This window comes from Cylas formicarius, unplaced genomic scaffold (genome assembly GCF_029955315.1).
Source record: "Cylas formicarius isolate icCylForm1 unplaced genomic scaffold, icCylForm1.1 PGA_scaffold_4__25_contigs__length_36172078, whole genome shotgun sequence".
Lineage (NCBI taxonomy): Eukaryota > Metazoa > Arthropoda > Insecta > Coleoptera > Brentidae > Cylas > Cylas formicarius.
Window position 1 is genome coordinate 15,652,525 of NW_026844334.1, and position 17,950 is coordinate 15,670,474.

General features: G+C 33.2%; 2 protein-coding genes across 17 annotated transcripts in view; one reads left to right on the top strand and one right to left on the bottom strand.

Annotated features, from left to right (window-relative positions):
- Window positions 1-13,511, top strand: part of LOC132700633 (disks large 1 tumor suppressor protein) — a 413,177-nt gene extending 399,666 nt beyond the window's left edge. For 13 of the 16 annotated variants that reach the window (XM_060668085.1, XM_060668083.1, XM_060668094.1 and 10 more), the window contains 12 exons: window positions 3,427-3,640; window positions 4,883-5,037; window positions 5,101-5,350; window positions 6,740-6,842; window positions 7,141-7,194; window positions 8,195-8,236; window positions 8,369-8,455; window positions 10,312-10,461; window positions 10,549-10,721; window positions 10,785-10,894; window positions 10,949-11,040; window positions 11,561-13,511. In XM_060668085.1, the coding sequence (XP_060524068.1) occupies window positions 3,427-3,640; window positions 4,883-5,037; window positions 5,101-5,350; window positions 6,740-6,842; window positions 7,141-7,194; window positions 8,195-8,236; window positions 8,369-8,455; window positions 10,312-10,461; window positions 10,549-10,721; window positions 10,785-10,894; window positions 10,949-11,040; window positions 11,561-11,667 (1,537 nt within the window). In that variant the 3' untranslated portion in view covers window positions 11,668-13,511. The remainder of the gene's footprint in view (window positions 1-3,426; window positions 3,641-4,882; window positions 5,038-5,100; window positions 5,351-6,739; window positions 6,843-7,140; window positions 7,195-8,194; window positions 8,237-8,368; window positions 8,456-10,311; window positions 10,462-10,548; window positions 10,722-10,784; window positions 10,895-10,948; window positions 11,041-11,560) is intronic. The other 3 variants (XM_060668082.1, XM_060668080.1, XM_060668084.1) reach the window with 3 other exon arrangements.
- On the bottom strand, window positions 13,187-17,699 carry LOC132700634 (myelin expression factor 2). The gene is made up of 8 exons (XM_060668095.1): window positions 17,559-17,699; window positions 16,902-17,505; window positions 15,331-15,501; window positions 15,042-15,251; window positions 14,630-14,988; window positions 14,413-14,521; window positions 14,217-14,352; window positions 13,187-14,145 (listed from the first exon to the last, which is right to left on the bottom strand). The coding sequence occupies exons 2-8, from the start codon at window positions 17,499-17,501 to the stop codon at window positions 14,087-14,089; spliced, it is 1,644 nt and encodes a 547-aa protein (XP_060524078.1). The 5' UTR covers window positions 17,502-17,505; window positions 17,559-17,699; the 3' UTR covers window positions 13,187-14,086.
- Between the last annotated feature and the right edge of the window lie 251 nt (window positions 17,700-17,950).

A 17,950-nucleotide genomic window follows, 5' to 3' on the forward strand; every position in this document is an offset into this window, starting at 1 on the left:
TTAATGAAGCAATAAGTAGTTAATAGCATCCCATATTATTTAAAATGAATATTTCTATCGATCCGGTTTATTTACCGATCATTTTTCCTAAGAAATGAGCGAGATTGTTGTGTTTTAAGCTATAATGTAAATTTGTTTTCCGAGATAGTAGGAATTTGCCTCGTATTCTTCATAAATTTTTGTTGTTCCTTTGAATAGGTAAATATTTTTATGCAGAGATTGCTTCTTGTTTTTCATTTGCCTATTGAAATTTGCAAACAGTTCCCCTCGAAGTTTCATTAAATTTCCTCTCCGGTTATTTTTTTTAATATCCACTGTACTTTGCAGATCCGTTTTGTTAGCTTAAGAGGAATTTTAATAACTAAGATAACTGACTGCGGCATTTATTTAAAAAATACCGTTTGTAATTTATGTATATCTATTAAATATGATTTATGTTTATTAGCAATTATTATAAATTATGCATTACAATTCTGATGTGCTTTCTATAGCTACGTGGTGTTATTTAATAAGTGTCCCATATTTCACATAGTGACCTCTCAATTATTTTTAATTTAAAAAGTTACTATAAAATGTATTAAAATGCAAAGTATACTTCAATTTTTGCTGGTTATAATTATTTTTTTTTAATTAATTTAAAATGCAGTTTTTCTTTGGCGGAATCATCTTTATTTGAGTGTTTGACTGGAAAAACAATTTTTTTTGCACCTCGCAATGCCAGTGGAAAAGCCGAATCCAGAGCTACAAAACAACTCTTGATGTTCGCAATTGTCGTTAAAAAAATGAAGTGTACGTTCTAAATTACGTCAGTAACGAAACTATCGACGCAAAATTGTATACTAATGTAATACTACTGTAATACTCAATTTTTTTTTTATTTCCTAATTCAAAACTAAAAAAATTAAATAAAAAAATTAAAATTAACGTAATATTTTATGTAGTAAATAAATCAACAAGGTGCAATAGTACATTGTACAGGGTAGGCCGTTTATCTTGGGACACTACCAACTTTCTTATTTTCAATGGAACACCTGGTATATTACTATTCAAAATACTAGACATATTTTGTGTATAATGTCCTATACCTAAGTGTAACCGTTTTTGACATTTTTAATTTTGTATGCGAAAAATGACGTTTGCAGGACTTAAAATATCTGTCAATTTCTCAATTCGGAAGCATTTATTGTTTCATTTGAGTTTTGTTGTAGACAAAAAACTCGAATAACTGATTTCATAAGAAATTTCGTTACATATTAATACGAAAAATAAGATTAAAAATGAAATTAAAAAAACTGCAAAAAAAACTTTTTTTTAAATGGAAACTACCTATTTTTATAACCTTGTCATATTTAGAATTAAAAATTAAGGCAATTTTATATAAGGTTGTATATGCCTAATATATATATATTTTTTTAAACATTTGTCAATGACAAATTATATGCTGTTGCCATATAAGTTCAGTTAGTGTAAGATGGCTGTGACGGCGTTTGAACAAAACAAGTGCTAAACTGGTGCCACTATGATTTACCATTTCATAAAGACCATAATCTTGCCGATGCGCTTATGATAGAAGATTATGTAAATATGTCTTTGCATTTTTTATACCACAATAAGACCAAGGATACGCAATAACGTTGGCGAATATTTTATTAACGAACGATCAAAAAAAGAAATAATAGCTTACAAAAGGTAATGAAAATTGTAATAGTTGTTCAATATGCCCTCTACTTTGAGCAATACAAGTAGTATAAAGGGTTTCTAAATACATAATCGCATTTCTAACAGGTTCAGTCCCATTTAAATACCCACTACCTTCTCTTATCCGTCGTTTAAATTCCTCGGCAGTTGACGGTTTCTGTTGGTAAACTATAGCTTTAAGTGTACCCCATAGAAAAACATCTAACGGAGTTAAATCGGGGCTCCGTGGAGACCAGGCGTAACTACCATTCTTGAATTCTGTGTTAAGGAGCGCCATTCTGCTGCCAATTTAAATTCCGTCGTTCCCTTTCAGGCACTTCATTTTCAATAAAGGGATGGATAATAATATTTTAAGCTCTAAGTAGCGTTGGGAATTTAAGTTCTCCTCAAAAAATACTAAACCTATTATTCTGAATCTCCAAATTTCGCACCACACTTGGACAGAAGTTCTACCTGTTCCTGAAAAGTAAAAATATTATTCATATAGAACTTTATATTAAATGGTCTTAATTTTTAAGCTAAATATGACAAGATTATAAAAATATGTAGTTCCCATTTTAAAAAAATAGTTTTTTGGCAGTTTTTTTTATTTCATTTTTAATCTTATGTTTCGCGTACCCTGTATTAATATGTATCGGAATTTCTTATGAAATCCGTTATTCGAGTCTTTTGTCCACAACAAAACTTACTCAAGTGAAACAATAAATGCTTCCGAATTGCAAACGTCATTTTTCGCATAAAAAATTAAAAATGTCAGGTATGTCATATGTCTAGAATTTTGTATAGAATTCAAAAATGAATTAATATACCAAGTGTTAACATTTAAAATACGAAAGTTGATACTTGCCCACGAAAAATGAAACACCTTGTATATACAACATTCAAATAAATTGAAGGTTTATAATTAATACCCCAATAAATTTTTGTATATAACTTTTGGCTCGATCTCCTATAGTTTCTCAGCTAAAGGTAGTGGTTTCAAGATAAACGGCCCACCCTATACATCATATGTACTAACTGCGTAGCTAGCATACTATTTTGTATGGTAACAAACAATTTTCCTTTGATGTCTGCCATTCTTTGAAAGAGTTGGACGCTTTTTGAAGCATATAAAAATTAAGTAACTAAGAATCAATTGGATACTCTAAAATGAATATTGTAACTTATAAAATTTACGAACATTATGAAATACCACCACCACTTATCGTCGTTTTCTACAAGGGTTCTTGTAATGTATCTGTCACCATCGACCAATGTCACCACATGTCAACATCGATTCCACGTAATCTGATGTCACCCTGTTAGCCTGGGATATTACCTACTGTTTTTTTTTTTAACAGAACTACAAAATAATTTGCCATTTCATTAAATATTTTTCGACCAAATTTCACAAAAATGTATTTTACTTACTAGTTAAAATGATAGTAATCGAAATGTGTGACATAATATTAGTAATAATTAATGATTAATGATTGGATTTGTCATCGTATACATGGTATTTTCAGGTTAGTGGGTTTTGATGTGCAATTTTTCTTATTTCTCTTTTATAAAAAACACCATGATGATATCGAAGCAGGAGTGGTTTATCGGTGGTCGAGTCCACAATTCCCACCGTCAAATCGCTATGACTTTTTTTACACTTTGATCGCTGATTTCGTAATCACGATAGAACGTTCTTTGGACGCAAACGGCATTCCGGAAACAGTCACGTATATTAATTTGTTCCAGGGAAGTGCGGACCGTGACGTTGCAAAAGGGCAATTCGGGACTCGGTTTCAATATCGTTGGCGGCGAGGATGGCGAGGGGATATTTATCTCGTTCATTTTGGCCGGAGGACCGGCCGATCTTAGCGGCGAGCTCAAAAGGGGCGACCAAATTCTTAGCGTTAATGGAATCAACCTGAGGAACGCGACCCACGAGGAGGCCGCGCAGGCCCTTAAAGTAAGCCCTCAATTGGTGTTTTTGAAAACTTCGGAACATGAGCAAGAAGACACTCAAAGCGTATTGGCAGACGTTTCGATAAATGTAAATTTCAGCTTTTTCTCGCCTTTGTATAGGGAAGACAGCAAAACGTTCTTTTGAGTTGGTGTAAATATCGTTTCTTTTCACTTTATCGAAATTATGTTCATAAACTTGGGTTTAATTTTTTTATAATCCAAAATTTCAAATTTCATATTTTTTTGTTTCTGTGATGTATTTTATTGACACAAAAATGTATTTGCGAATTCCGAATTCCAGGAAAAACGGTTTGCTAGGAAACCGTTTTATGTACAATTTTAATATACCGACTTTATATTACTGTCCTGGATGTTGGTAGTTTTGGAAAGCCTCTTGTATTACCTTTTTAATGATGCATTACAAGTTACTCTTCTTCAAAAATCCGAACTGCTGCGTTTGAAGTGTTACGTTGTTGGAAAATGACGCAAGAACAATATCATCTGACCTTTAAATGCATATGCTTTTATTAATAATGTGATGTTGAAAGCGAGACACTATTAAATTCAACGCATGTAATTTTAATTGGATCTACTGCAGAAACGGACATTTCAAAGGAGATCTTTGCATAATGTCCGGGAAAAAATTCCAAGTACAATTTTCTTCTTGGCTTTTCTTTGGTCAATGTTAGACCCAAAGCTGAAATTGCACTTCCTATATTTGAAAACATGAAAATCTTCTGTAATGCATCTTTCTCTAAACGTAGCAATTCATGTGGTACATGTGTGTACGTCTGACCAGTAGGACTTTTGTTGATGAAACCAACAATTTTTTTATTCAATATCGGTAAAATATCACAAACACCAAATGAAACGACGTGATAGATAAATGTGATCGTAAGTTAAAAAAATGCTAATTGGAGAGAGTGATCCTCAAGGTATCAAATAGTATATTATGCAACAAGTTTGGCATTTTATTTAATATTAAATATCAAAAACGTAATTAAATGGGTCAAAATTATAGTTGGTGATGGGCAAGAGACTATAGAGACTTGGGTAAAAAGACATGATGAAGTTGACAAAGTTCTAAAACGCAAGTTGCACTATTTCATCCGTATTTTCTGACGAATCAAAGACATCCATTTTTTGAAGCAATAATTTGCCCTAATTTGCTGTTTTCGATATCCGAATTTGAAACAGGCGGTATGTTTTTTCTTCTATTATTATAACGAAGCGAAAACTTTTGCAGGGAATAAATCAGACTGTTACCATCGTAGTACAGTACAGGCCGGAGGAGTACAATAGGTTCGAAGCGAAAATTCACGACTTGAAACAACAGATGGCGCACCCTGTGACGGGAGGTACTCTACTCCGAACCTCTCAAAAACGGTCCCTCTACGTGCGGTAACGATTTTGTCCGATTGACGCTCCGACACCAATATTTTGAAATGTACACACGTTTTCCAGAGCTCTGTTCGATTACGATCCTATGAAAGACGACGGCCTTCCGTCGCGGGGCTTGGCTTTCCATTACGGCGACATTCTCCACGTGACCAATGCGAGCGACGACGAGTGGTGGCAAGCTCGCCGCGTGCTCTCTTCGGGTGACGAGCAGGGCATGGGCATTGTACCCAGCAAGCGACGCTGGGAGCGCAAGCAAAGGGCCAGGGATAGATCTGTTAAATTTCAAGGCCACGCGCCTAACATTTTAGATAAGGTAGGTTCTTAACAATAACATTATCAGAGGATACCCGACAAGTTGTTCATAAAATGCTGCCAATATAAGCTACATTTATGAGTTGGAACGAATTGCTTCCTATGGTAGAATAGGGTTTTACGGTAACATGTGGCTGCTACTCAATATGATTTTTTTGGAGGTACATGTAACATGTGGCTGCTTCTGCTGTGAACTGTAAAAAGGAATGGGTCCGTGGAAACACTCAATGTGGATTTTCTGAGGCCAATTTTATTTATAGAGAAACGGGTTGTAATTGGGATTGTTTTCTTTGTCATACAGAATACACAAGAGATTATTTTATTTTATTTCACAATTTCTCTACCTGTGAGGGGTTTTTGAGGGTAAATCGTTTGTAGAATTATTTTAAATAATTGGCACTTCTTACGCAAACTAAGCAACATATCATTATAAACGTGTGCGCTAAAACGCCTCGTTTCCCAGATAAAGGATATCGAAAATTTATTTTTAATATTTCTGCTTAATTTCCCAAATAATACACGGATCTGTTGTTTTTTAAATTAGGAAATTTTAATCTGTTCTTAATTTAACTCCTTCCAAGGGGCGATACCTACACGTCTTTTTTCAATTTCAAGCACTCGTGAAGCGATATTATATTTATGGTAAAAAATTATGATTTTCTCACTTTTTATGCAAAAAGAAGCAACCGTTTTCGAAATATTTTAGTTCGAGGAAGCCATGCTTGTGTTTTAAAAAAGTGAGACGACCCTAATAACTAAAATAGAATAATGCAATTTAGGCAAATATAATTGTTTAACTAGTAAGCCATGGTGCATTATTATTTCCATTACACCTACCAACTCATAAACCTGCTGATATTAGGTTCGCGTTATTATTTTTTCAAAGTGAGAGACACGTCCGATTACATCCGGTACCATTTTTTTTTACGTCATCAACTTCAACATTTTAAAAAATAAATAATGAATTGTGCGTTTAGATTTTCCCAGGCAGGTCATTAATAGCTTTGCATTAATCTACTTTTTTGAAATTATGTACAAAGTTATAAGGGTGATAGTTGTTAACAGTTTATTTCTCAGTTTTTAAAACAAGTTTCTTACGTAAATAGCAAAATCAGCATCACGAAATGTTACCATTAAGAAGAACAGAACAGAACTGTCAGGCGTCCTTTCGAAATATTGCCTTTGGTTCTTACGCAGGGGCTAATCTGCTTATGTTACCTTATCTACTTAGAAAGGCATAGTTATTTTGTAGATTTGCGATTCTGTTAATTATTTCTCGCTCAGGCGGAGTTAGGGTGCTACTTAATTTGCATGCTTGATGATTTTCGTTTTATATTTAAAAACGATGAAGAATCGTTCACAATCTTTAACTAAATCAACATTGTTCCAGCAATCAACTCTAGATAGAAAAAAGAAGAACTTCTCCTTTAGTAGAAAGTTTCCGTTTATGAAAAGCAAAGACGAGAAGTCGGAAGATGGATCTGATCAAGAACGTAAGTCACTTACGTGATTTTAATTTGTCATAGTTTGATTGATTGATTGATTGTACTATTGTTAGACTATTTGGCCCTTTTATTAGAAATTAAGTGAAAGAATTATTTTTGTTTTAAGTTAGTGTGTTGTCGTTTGTGATCCTACATCTTTAGTTTTCACTCGTTTAGATAAAATATTGGTATGGTAATAACCATATTACTAAAAATTTAAAGAAATAAATTATCAAACTGATGTAAGATCTACAGATTCTACCCTTGTAGGCTTTTATTTTGACTTCTGTTTTTGTTTTACCTTTAGAAACACCCTTTTCCGACCGTAACTCTGCTAATGGTAATGAAAAAACTTCTTCCAGTAAGTACTTTCAGGGACACAAGAAATGATGAAAATCCACCAGGATTTTTAACTTTCTTGGGGATTTAAGGCAATTAATACTTTCGGTTCTCTCTCTACCGTATTGCATGCGAATATAAACTAACTGACGCGCGGCGCTTGCTAATTTTGCTAAATGACTATGTGATTTTTATAATTATTATTTTTTAACACTAAATAAACGCAATAGGGAACGATAGAACAATTTATTCACCCAAATGACGAATTATAAAAAAAAATCACAGTTTTATTTTTTTTACTTGGAAATGTTTACTTATTACTGCCGTCTTAGACTTCAGTAAGAAGTAAGCATCGAGTTGAATTGTATCGTCTTAAAAATTAAAAAAATAAAACACATGTATTACTCGCTATATTATCTGGATTTCTCCAGGTCTTTTTGAAAAATTTTTTTTCTTTATTTGTAAGTCACTGAATCCTGTCAATCGCAATGGCAAGCTACATAAAGAAACTTAAGCTAACTTGTTCTTGAACGAGATATGTGCTATTTTCTCTCTTGATGACTTCATAAATTTACAAATAATAAAATTTGAGATACTTTAACATATTTCAACCTTGGTTTATCCATGAAATTTAGTGTTCTGAAATATGCTATCTGCAGGTTTGTTTGTTTTCTTTTTTTTTTTTTTTTTTTTTTTCAACCCAAAATTTGGATTTTTATTCTGTGATAAAAGTTCTGATTATTATAATATGTATATTGAAGTGTTATCTCAAAAATGACATTAAAATGAAAAACATTTAGGGCAAATATATGTAAGTATTTTCGTAAACTTCGTCTTGTGGTAAAATTAAATTGTAATATGTTTGTTATGTGATTTAACAATATTTGTTTGTTTATTTAAATTTGAATATACTTTTTTACTTATTTTAAATTTAAATTTATTTTTTACAACAAAATATCAATTTCAGGCCCCAATAATATAGTTTGGTGTAGGTGTATTTATTTGTTTTTTTTTATTTACAGCGTTTATGTTGTGCTACACGCAAGAAGATGCAAATAACGAAGGTATAGTATTTGTTTTTATTGGATCGTATGCTAGACGATTACTTTTCTAAATTTGAATTACGCCTTCGACGTCTTTTCATTTACTATATATATTTTTTCTTTTTTGGCTTCTTTCTGTGTATCCTAGTACAGGTGAAATATTATATCGAGTTGAGCTACCTTACATGGAAGAAATAACGCTAATTTATCTGGAGAATAATGACAATATAGATGACTTTAGTAAGTTTTAGTGTTGTGATATGCATGGCGGCAATTTTGGTGCGCGTCCCCTACAACAATTTGCACTAGATTCGCCGTTGTTTTACGAGTCCATTTTTTTTCTTTCAACGCATTCATTTTCGCATATTATGAAGGAATCACTCTCGCTCATTAACCACGTTTGTTTTGTCCCTAATTCGATAAAAGTTAGACACCTTTGGTCTATACAGTTGTTAAATCGTGTTGTGGAAACAGAGTTTTTGTGTTGTAGTTAATTCATTTGTGATAATTTTCCAATGAAGAAAAAAAACACTTTTCAAATACCTGTATAGACTTCAGATGTGCTTCTGATAAATTTGTTGATAGTCTTTTTTTTTATACTAACTCTTAATACTCTTTACTACCTATGAAACACGACACACGTGTCACCGCGACTAGACAGCCCGCGAACAGCGTCCCCACTATTTTCTTTCCCATTTTAAAGTCGTATTCATGAGTTGTAGTGGTTCTACTCTATGCTCTACTTAGGTAATGCTTTTCTTAATTATAACTTTTCGGCTATGAAATCATATAGCGTGTAGCTGTAGTTAAATCGGTTCCTAGAAAAGGTTGTTCTTGAGTTGGATCAGTGTGGGAAAGCCTATTTACGTTGTGATACACATTAATGCGGTACTGACTGACTTTTAAGGCATACATTTGCTTGAATTGGCCGATGGAGAAGTATGTAGATTGAATTGTACCGTAAAAAATAAGCATATTGATATTATGGCGGCAGCAAATGTTTGCTATCCACCCACACAAATATAAATGCAGAGAGTACATCAACAAAAAATATAGCAATGCACTATAAAAAACATTTTATCGCATTTGGCGAGAAGCGATACTAATGCAATGCCTTTTTTTAATTCAAAAAGTTCAAAGATTGAAACAAAATGTCTGCCTGTTCTTGGGCGACTGTTTTTAAGGCTAGAACAATTATTAAATTTGTCAAAAAAATATACACTCTTAAAAAATATTTTATCGCCGATCTACATGCATTTTAAAAAACTGCTCAATTAGTAATAAGAAAAATTATAATATACCACAGTTAATATTCGTTTCAGGGAGCTCGTTTTACAGAATAATCAAAAATACACATCCAAGTACAACTCAATTTTTTATTTGAGAAACGGGAAACATTTTGGGGGCCAACAACATACACACGTACATACAAGTCACTCTATATATAAAATGTGAAGTTAAGTTCAACAAATAAACAATTTTCCGGAGTGCACTTAGTAATACATCATAATTTCTACAAAAAGTCATATTTATATATATTATATACATTCCTTTCAATTGGTTAACATAAAAGATTTGTTCCTTGAGTTAAACACCAGCAATTAAATTAAGATTAGAATTCTGTTGAAAATAACACGAATTTAGCTGTAACTGTGCACTGCTATCTTCAATTTTTTTTGTGATACACTCTGTACATATATCGGGGCGTTTTGCATTCTATAGCTCCTTACGTGCATTAATTAGACAGATAGACGTACTTTGAGTTGTACGTAAGTAGTTTGATTTCTGTTTTGTTCAGAAATTTGTATTATTTGCCAATTTGCATTTTTTTTTTATTTATGTGACATCCATATAAAATGTCTGTTTCTTCTTAGATGTATAATTATCTATTAAGCTTTTTTTTATAGAAAAATTGTATTTTCTTAATAAATTCATTTAATCTCAGAATCTGGATTTTCGTAGTTTAGTTTCCTGGTATTCTAGAAATAAGTTTGAGAGCTTTTAGATTTACAATTAAATCAAATTTTAATCGTTATTAACACTAAATGGACGCTATTTCCAGGCGCATTGTTGAATAATTCCCATCGTTTTTCCAGGCAATGATGAAAATGTGTTATCCTATGAACCTGTAGAACAAATGCAAATTCAATATACGAGACCTGTTATTATTTTGGGGCCCCTGAAAGACAGAATAAATGACGACTTGATATCCGAATTTCCTGAAAAGTTTGGTAGTTGCGTACCTCGTAAGTTATCAACATCCTAATGATAAAATAATTCCCAATTCTACAAGTTTGGACAAGAAGTGTAATTAATGTTTTATTTCATCGCAGACACGACAAGACCCAAAAGAGAATACGAGGTGGATGGCAGAGACTATCACTTTGTAGCTTCTAGGGAACAGATGGAAAAGGACATACAGAATCACCTTTTTATAGAAGCAGGTCAATATAATGACAACCTGTATGGTACATCGGTTGCATCAGTACGAGAAGTGGCGGAAAAAGTAATTTCCTTTTCCATTAGTGTTTTATTTATATTTGCTATTACATCTATCTAATAATTTTAGGGTAAACACTGCATATTAGACGTTAGCGGAAACGCCATCAAAAGGCTACAAGTGGCGCAACTTTATCCGATAGCGGTCTTTATTAAACCTAAATCAGTCGAATCTATAATGTAAGTATGAATTATAATAAAATTTCTTTTAAAAATAACCGCACCCCCTTTAAGGGAAATGAATAAGCGGATGACTGATGAGCAAGCTAAGAAGACCTATGAGAGGGCGCTTAAAATGGAACACGAATTTGGAGAATATTTTACAGGTAAACAAAGATCGTGTTATTTGTGAAACCAAAAAGAAATACGGATTTTGCGCTTTTGTTGACAACTTTGTAATTTAAAAAAATGTATTGAATTAGAAACCAACATTTATTGAGAGTTCCAAAAGCAACAGATCTAGTAATGAAATTCCACCCACATTGCTAGTTTTGGTTATTATTAATCAAACCAGCACAAAAGCAAGTTCTACTTTTACACACCAAGAAATTGGTGCAAGATTGCTGATCCCCAATGTTAGGATGCTTATGCTATGAAATATTAGTCGCTTTCACTGAGGTTTCAGCTTGTGTTCACATATTAAAAGGACATTTCAAGATGGCGAGACAACCTTATGCTCTCGCTTTTTCTGATTAATATCAAAATATTGGAACAAAATAAGCAATTTGTTTTAAATGGCGATATAGGTCACACGAAGCGCCACAATTTCTGTATGTGTACATGGTACGCGATATATTTGACCACAACCACATAGACGGTTATAAATAACTTGCGGACTTTTTGCAGCGGTGGTACAAGGTGACACGCCGGAAGAAATTTACGGCATGGTGAAGGACGTGATTAAAGAGCAGTCTGGCCGAACAATATGGGTACCGACCAAAGAGAAACTATGACACGCAGCCCCCGTGTGGACGTTCCCACAACGTACCCGTCGGCATTAGCGCTCTCTTGACCAGCTTATATTCATTTGCTCGTTTCTTATGCCAGGCGCTCTAATAGGCTTAGTTGGAAAAAGTTCGAATTTTGCCTTAAGAGAAATTAGCAATAAGTAGGAAATTCGAATCAATCATGACAACATGGGGGTTAGGGACGTTGACTAGTTGCCTCATTGAAGCTGTTTCCATTATTGTTGTTTTTATTAAGGTGTTTTCTCTCCACAAAAAATACATTTTCTCCCTGTGTATAAGTAAATGTTTGGCCAAATGTGTCACACACACGCATGAACTAAAAAAAAAAAACTTTGCCTTCGTTTTTAGTCTCACTAAATTCGACTTCACACATTTATTTGCTTTCGCCCCAGCTTTTAAACTGAAGGCGGAAAATACATCATATTATTATTATATGGTAAAACAGTCACTTAAATTAGAGAAAGGTAACCTATTTTTCCTACTACCAATATTCTTTAGAAAATTTAGATCTGTACATGTCCAGAAAAAAAAAAGCAAAATTCTGGAAAATGATTTTTCATTGAAAACAATTTTAAAGTCATTGCATATTTACGTTATGGCCGTTCCGCTAAATCGTCAAAATGTTATATGACTAATCATGAATCAATTAAAATATTTTAGTGAACTTTTAATTCTGACAGTTTTTTTTTTCATTAAAAAGATGACATGAGGAAAATATTAAATGCCAAAAAAAAAGTACTTATAACTCCATTGTCACAGGGAAAATATTGACACCAACAGTTGAAGTAGAAAAATGTAAATTTGCAATTTATTTCATTTATTTTCATTTTATTATAAGTGAAATATAGGCAGGAAAAATGTTTTTCAAAATTTCAGATTTTTTGAAGTTTCTGCTTTTGCTTCTACTTAATGTTGAACCCAATTTTTGTATTATTTTTCAAGCGTAATTTCGCGAATTTAGTGAAAATTGTTCCCGAGGCAGCTTCATGAATCTAATAACTAAAAAAAGCCGTAAAACAGCAAATAAATACTCGCAAAATGCTCACATGGGTCAGGGACCTTGCTTATCTGTTAGAGTGCTTGATGTAAAACCAACTTTTACAATTATTTATTGTTACGCTCCTGCAATTAGGTAACCACAAATGCAATTGTTTTCATCACATGGTATTGTTTAATACACTTAAAACTATGGTACTTAATGATTAATCTAGATTGTCTTGATTTGTGGGTGTCTGTTGATCTCGCACTAAATGAGAAAATTTTCTTTACCTCCGGCTGATCCTAGTAAACACCAATACATTTTGTTGCTCAGTAGCGAACCTGACATTAACAAATTGAGACAATGTTTCTCAACAGTTTAAATTTAATTGTTATACGACACATTGTAGCTAGTTTAATGTTTTTGTAGTTAAAGTATGTATTATATTATTAAAGTTCGAGGATCACTTACGGGCGCACTTTTGAACTTGCAATTTGGTAATTAAGCAGACATTAACTGAACTGATTTGTGTTAGGTATGTTGAATGTCCGTTTCACTAAATGTTTTTAGCATAATTGATATAAAAGTGTATATGGCTGCATTGTTTTAATTGTGTTCAGTTGTCAATGTTTAAAAATACAAAATCTATTTTATTAAAAAAAAAAAAATGATGTGATAGCACCCTCTTTCGGATTGCTCGTTCAAAACAGGCTTGTCAGAAATAGATAAAAATATAAAATTGTATATAAAAACAAGGTAATTATGTGTAGTGTAATGTTATTTGTTATTTGAAAACGTTGTCATCTAACTTATTTGAGTTTTAACAATAAAAAAGATTTTACTAATGGAATAGTTACCTTTTGAATTCCTTGCACAATCTGAGACAGGACATAATTTTCTCAAAAATAAAAAACTAGCATTGGCTTTAAAAAATTATAAATTAATAATTGAATGCAAGCCAGAGGTGGTAGGTATGTATGTACCCAACTTTACTAATTGAATGAGGTTTAATTATATTTTATAATACTATTTACAAATGTTCTGGATTCCTCCTGTTGGTTTCTTAAACTGAAACTGACTGATTTATAAACAACCAATGGAGGAATCCAGAAGATTCTTTGAAAAATTATATTTTACAATTTATTGCCAAACTCCTCGTATGGCTGCTATAAAAAAAATTGAACCAGCGCACGCATCTTTTAAGAGGATCGTTGCACAAAAATTAAAAAAAAAAATAGGTTAAAGGACCCTTTTAATAAAAATTGCCAATCAAAATTGTAGTCACAATAATCTTAAAACAAAATACATTTATACCGTTTTTCAAAGTGTCATAGTATAATTTTTAGCTTCCTCTTCTTAAAAATTTGAAAACAAAAGATATTTCCATTACATTATGATCAAAAATTATTCTAAATTAATACTTCCTTAGTAGTATGTTCTGGCATCAATGTACCTGCCGTCGATACGAGCTTTGTCCAAGTTTTCTAAAAATGTGATTAAGGAAAATATATTATACAAAAAATTTGGTGTTTAAATCTTATATAAGAAAGGATACTAATCGCTCTTTCAGCTTGCCATTCAGACGCATAAACTACAAGGTAACTGCCAGTACCTTTTTCCTCCCAATATGATACTTCTCCAAATTCATTTAATTTTTCTTGAAGCAATTTGAAAGAAGTACTTGGTGGTAGCTAAAATTTGAAATGCAAAATGTCATAAAAAAACTACTATGCAGCTGAAAATTCTCTCACATTAGATATTAAAACTTTTCGCGAAAATGTCTTGTTGTCCGTTCCTGAGGGTTTCAAATTACTGTTGTTATTTCCAAAATTTGTCCTGACGTCCATTTGGTAAGTGTTTCTAGAAATCAAGAATTTTGCAGGACACAAGTTACACAAAAAAACTGGAGAAATGTGCTTTACAGACCATTAATGATTAAATTATTTAGCAAAAGTTGATAAAGCTCACCTGGAATTATTACTTGAATAGTTTTGCGGGTATGTGATGGGTTGATTGACAAATGCTTCGCTAGCTCCACGCCCAAAAGACTGCTGGTTATTTGTGTTGGCATTTGACACTGGAGGTTGCATTTGACTACCCATAGAGTTACCTCCACCTCCGCCACCTGCCAAGGCCGACAATTGCTGTTGAGTTTGAGCCATCAAGGCCGAGTTAGACGCAACTAACGACGAGAGATCGGTAGCACTGCCCAATCCATTTTGAAGAAAAGAAGAAGTCAAATTTCCTAAGCTTGCGGCTCCAAGGACAGATGGGTTTAAATTCCCCAAAGCAGAAACATTGCTTAAACCACTTAGAGCGCTGGCAACCTACACGGAAAACATACAACTCCTCAAATAATTAATAACCCTGAAAGTGTTACCTGTAATGCATTATTTGGAACTGCACCCAGGATACCATTGCCCACTGATGGTTGAGTATTGTTTGAAGAGTTTGGTAGATTATAAGCAACATTTCTCAAGGGTTCCCCATTTTGTCCCAGTCCCATACCAAGACCTTTTAAACCATCTGGCAGCTTAACATTTTCATTGGCTCTATCCAAACGGACAGTCATAACCCGATCAAACAATATCTAAAATTTTTTCAATTGCGGGAAACCAAATTGATAATTACAGTGTTTTCTGGCAAAAAGAACATTTGAAACGACTCACTTGATTGTGGAGCATAGAAATAGACTGAACAGCCTCGACAGGGTGATCGTATTCGATAACCGCAAAGCCGCGGCTTCTCCCATCTTTATCCACAGGCAAATCAACCCTAATGACTCTACCCGCTAGTCTGAAAACTTCTTTCAACTTTTTCTTGTCTACGTTATATTCAAGCTAAAATCCAAAGCAACACATTAGAAATATTAATTCAATTTTACTAACACTCTGGAACTGGAAGGACCATTTTTCAAGGTTACAACCAATTGGAACAACTAACCACTCCATTTCCAAAATTATATATTCATTGCTCAAATTACACCTGTAGTTTCCCCTTTCCCAAAATCAATCTCAAAGTGAGTATATGATTTAAATTGCTTGTAAGATGATGACTAAATGTGAACATTTCACATAGTAGTAGGATTCTCTTAAAGAAGACAATAAACAGAAACCCAGAAGAGAACAAACTTGGTTCACCACAAAACTCCAGAGTATTTGGGTTCCATCAACACAAACCAAAACAAATCAAAGGTTTATCTCAGTTCCTTTTTTTTATCTAAGAATTGCTCAGTTGTACCAACATAGCAACAAATCAATATTAAAAACATTCGGTGTTTAATGATCTAATTCCACACAAAACTACCAAAACAAGAGAAAGTGTTGACGAAAATCAACAAACCCTAACAATTACCATTAACCAGATCTGCTCCAATAAATCCAAGGGCAGCAAAAACTATCTCAGGTTAAAACATCGCAAACTTTTAACACCAGGAAGTGTACACATTTAGTAACATCATAGTTCATTTCATCCAACAATTATACTGGTTACTGGTGGACCAATAATTTAGGTAGATACATAATACAAACAATGATTTGCAAAATAGTGTAAAAAACTTAAAATTTAAATTAAAAACCGACATTCTCAAATAAACCAAAACCTTTTTCTGAGAGCCAATCCCACTAATTGATTCAAATCTACAGCGCGAGCAAAAGCAAACTTTCTATTTTATGAAGCAGCCACCTGGAAACTCCAAGCAACTCTTTTGGAATACGTCATTATGTTTTAAAAAAATGGAATCAAGTCAAAGAGAATACCAAACTTGATATACCACTAATGACTAACAAGTTGTTAGACAACAATTATAATTCCACAGGTGACTCAGGTAGCATCCAATTTGTTTATCCCTATGGCAGTTCTTGTAGAAAAAAAAAACAGAAATACACAAACAAAATATTTTGAGAAGTACTTGATTATTACTGTCCAAAGATATACTGTCATAATAAATAATAACAGAAGAAAAATAATTTCCATATTGTAATAGTAATAAAACCTTAACCCACTCAGCTGTAAGGTCTTTCACATATGGTTAAATTAATCTAAACAATCCATTGGTATAAATTTGTTCTGAATACAAACTTTTGGCAATTGAATAACCCAATAATTTTGAATTCAACAATTTTAATAATGCTTCAACATGATAAAATCCTTCTGGAAGTAAGCCACAATAATCAGTATAAATATATGGAAACAAAACGCCTACCAACAACACTAAATCAAAGAAATGAACCATACTTACATTAGCGACAAATACTCTGTTACTAAGAGGAGCATCAATATGGAGTGATTCGAGAAAATGAGGACTCAAACCAAAAGTATTGCCCCATTTGTTTTCGTCTTGACGCAGCGGCATATTACCAACACCGGGACCCGAATTTCGCCCATCTCTGTCGTCCCTGAACCTATCATCACCCCGAGACCTTTTACCTCCAATAACATTGCCTTGTTTGTCACGCATATTGCCGCTATCCTCCTTAATAACCAGCTTCCGACCCTTAACTTCATACCGCTGCATCACCTCAAGACATTTTTTAACCGACGACGAATCAGAGAATTCCACAATGCCACAACCTTTGGGCTTATCATTATCGTCGACAAACAATTCAACAAATTGTACATCACCAACTTGATTTCGAAATAAGTCTTTCATGTCCTGCCAACGATACTCATAAGGAATATTTGATACATACACTCTATTTATGGAAGACTTGGCACTTCTGCCTCGATCCGGACTACGGTCTCTACCGGAATCGGAAAAGCGATTTCCCCGTTCTCGGTCTCGATCGCGATCCCGGCGAGAACGATCCCTGGAACGGTCTTTATCTCCTGCGTCGCTCATCTTCCTAAAAGTAAGTTAACAATATGTCCACGAAAATGTAAGAAACCCGAAACCTACAATTATTATCCAAAAAACTCGTTAATATCAAATGACAAAACGTTATGGCGACAGAAATTGGCGTCACCAGTGCAACCAACATCAGCAAATTTCAGCTAACCAAAAATGTGTACTGTAGCCAACATTACCAAGTCCCTAATGGAAAATGTTTGGGAATATAAAAAACAGGTAAAAGTAAGAAATATTTGAATCTGAAACGACAAGAATTATAATTCCACTTCCAAAAGTATAATTTATTTAGGAAATAGATCGAGCTGTGCATGAATGTTTTTTTTACTTTCAAGCAAGTTTATTAAATGCCATTAAATTTACCCATAACAACCTTCTAACTATGAAATAAAACCTATGAATAAAATAAGTGTTTTTGGTTAAAAAAGTTCATATTGTAACCA

Excerpts from the sequence above, each read along its gene's own strand:
- LOC132700634 (XM_060668095.1), bottom strand. The coding sequence starts at position 17,501 with ATGAGCGACGCAGGAGATAAAGACCGTTCCAGGGATCGTTCTCGCCGG. Across the intron at positions 15,252-15,330 it reads TTTCTATGCTCCACAATCAA|ATATTGTTTGATCGGGTTAT; the intron begins GTGAGTCGTTTC and ends AAAAAATTTTAG. Across the intron at positions 14,989-15,041 it reads TTCCAAATAATGCATTACAG|GTTGCCAGCGCTCTAAGTGG; the intron begins GTAACACTTTCA and ends TTTTCCGTGTAG.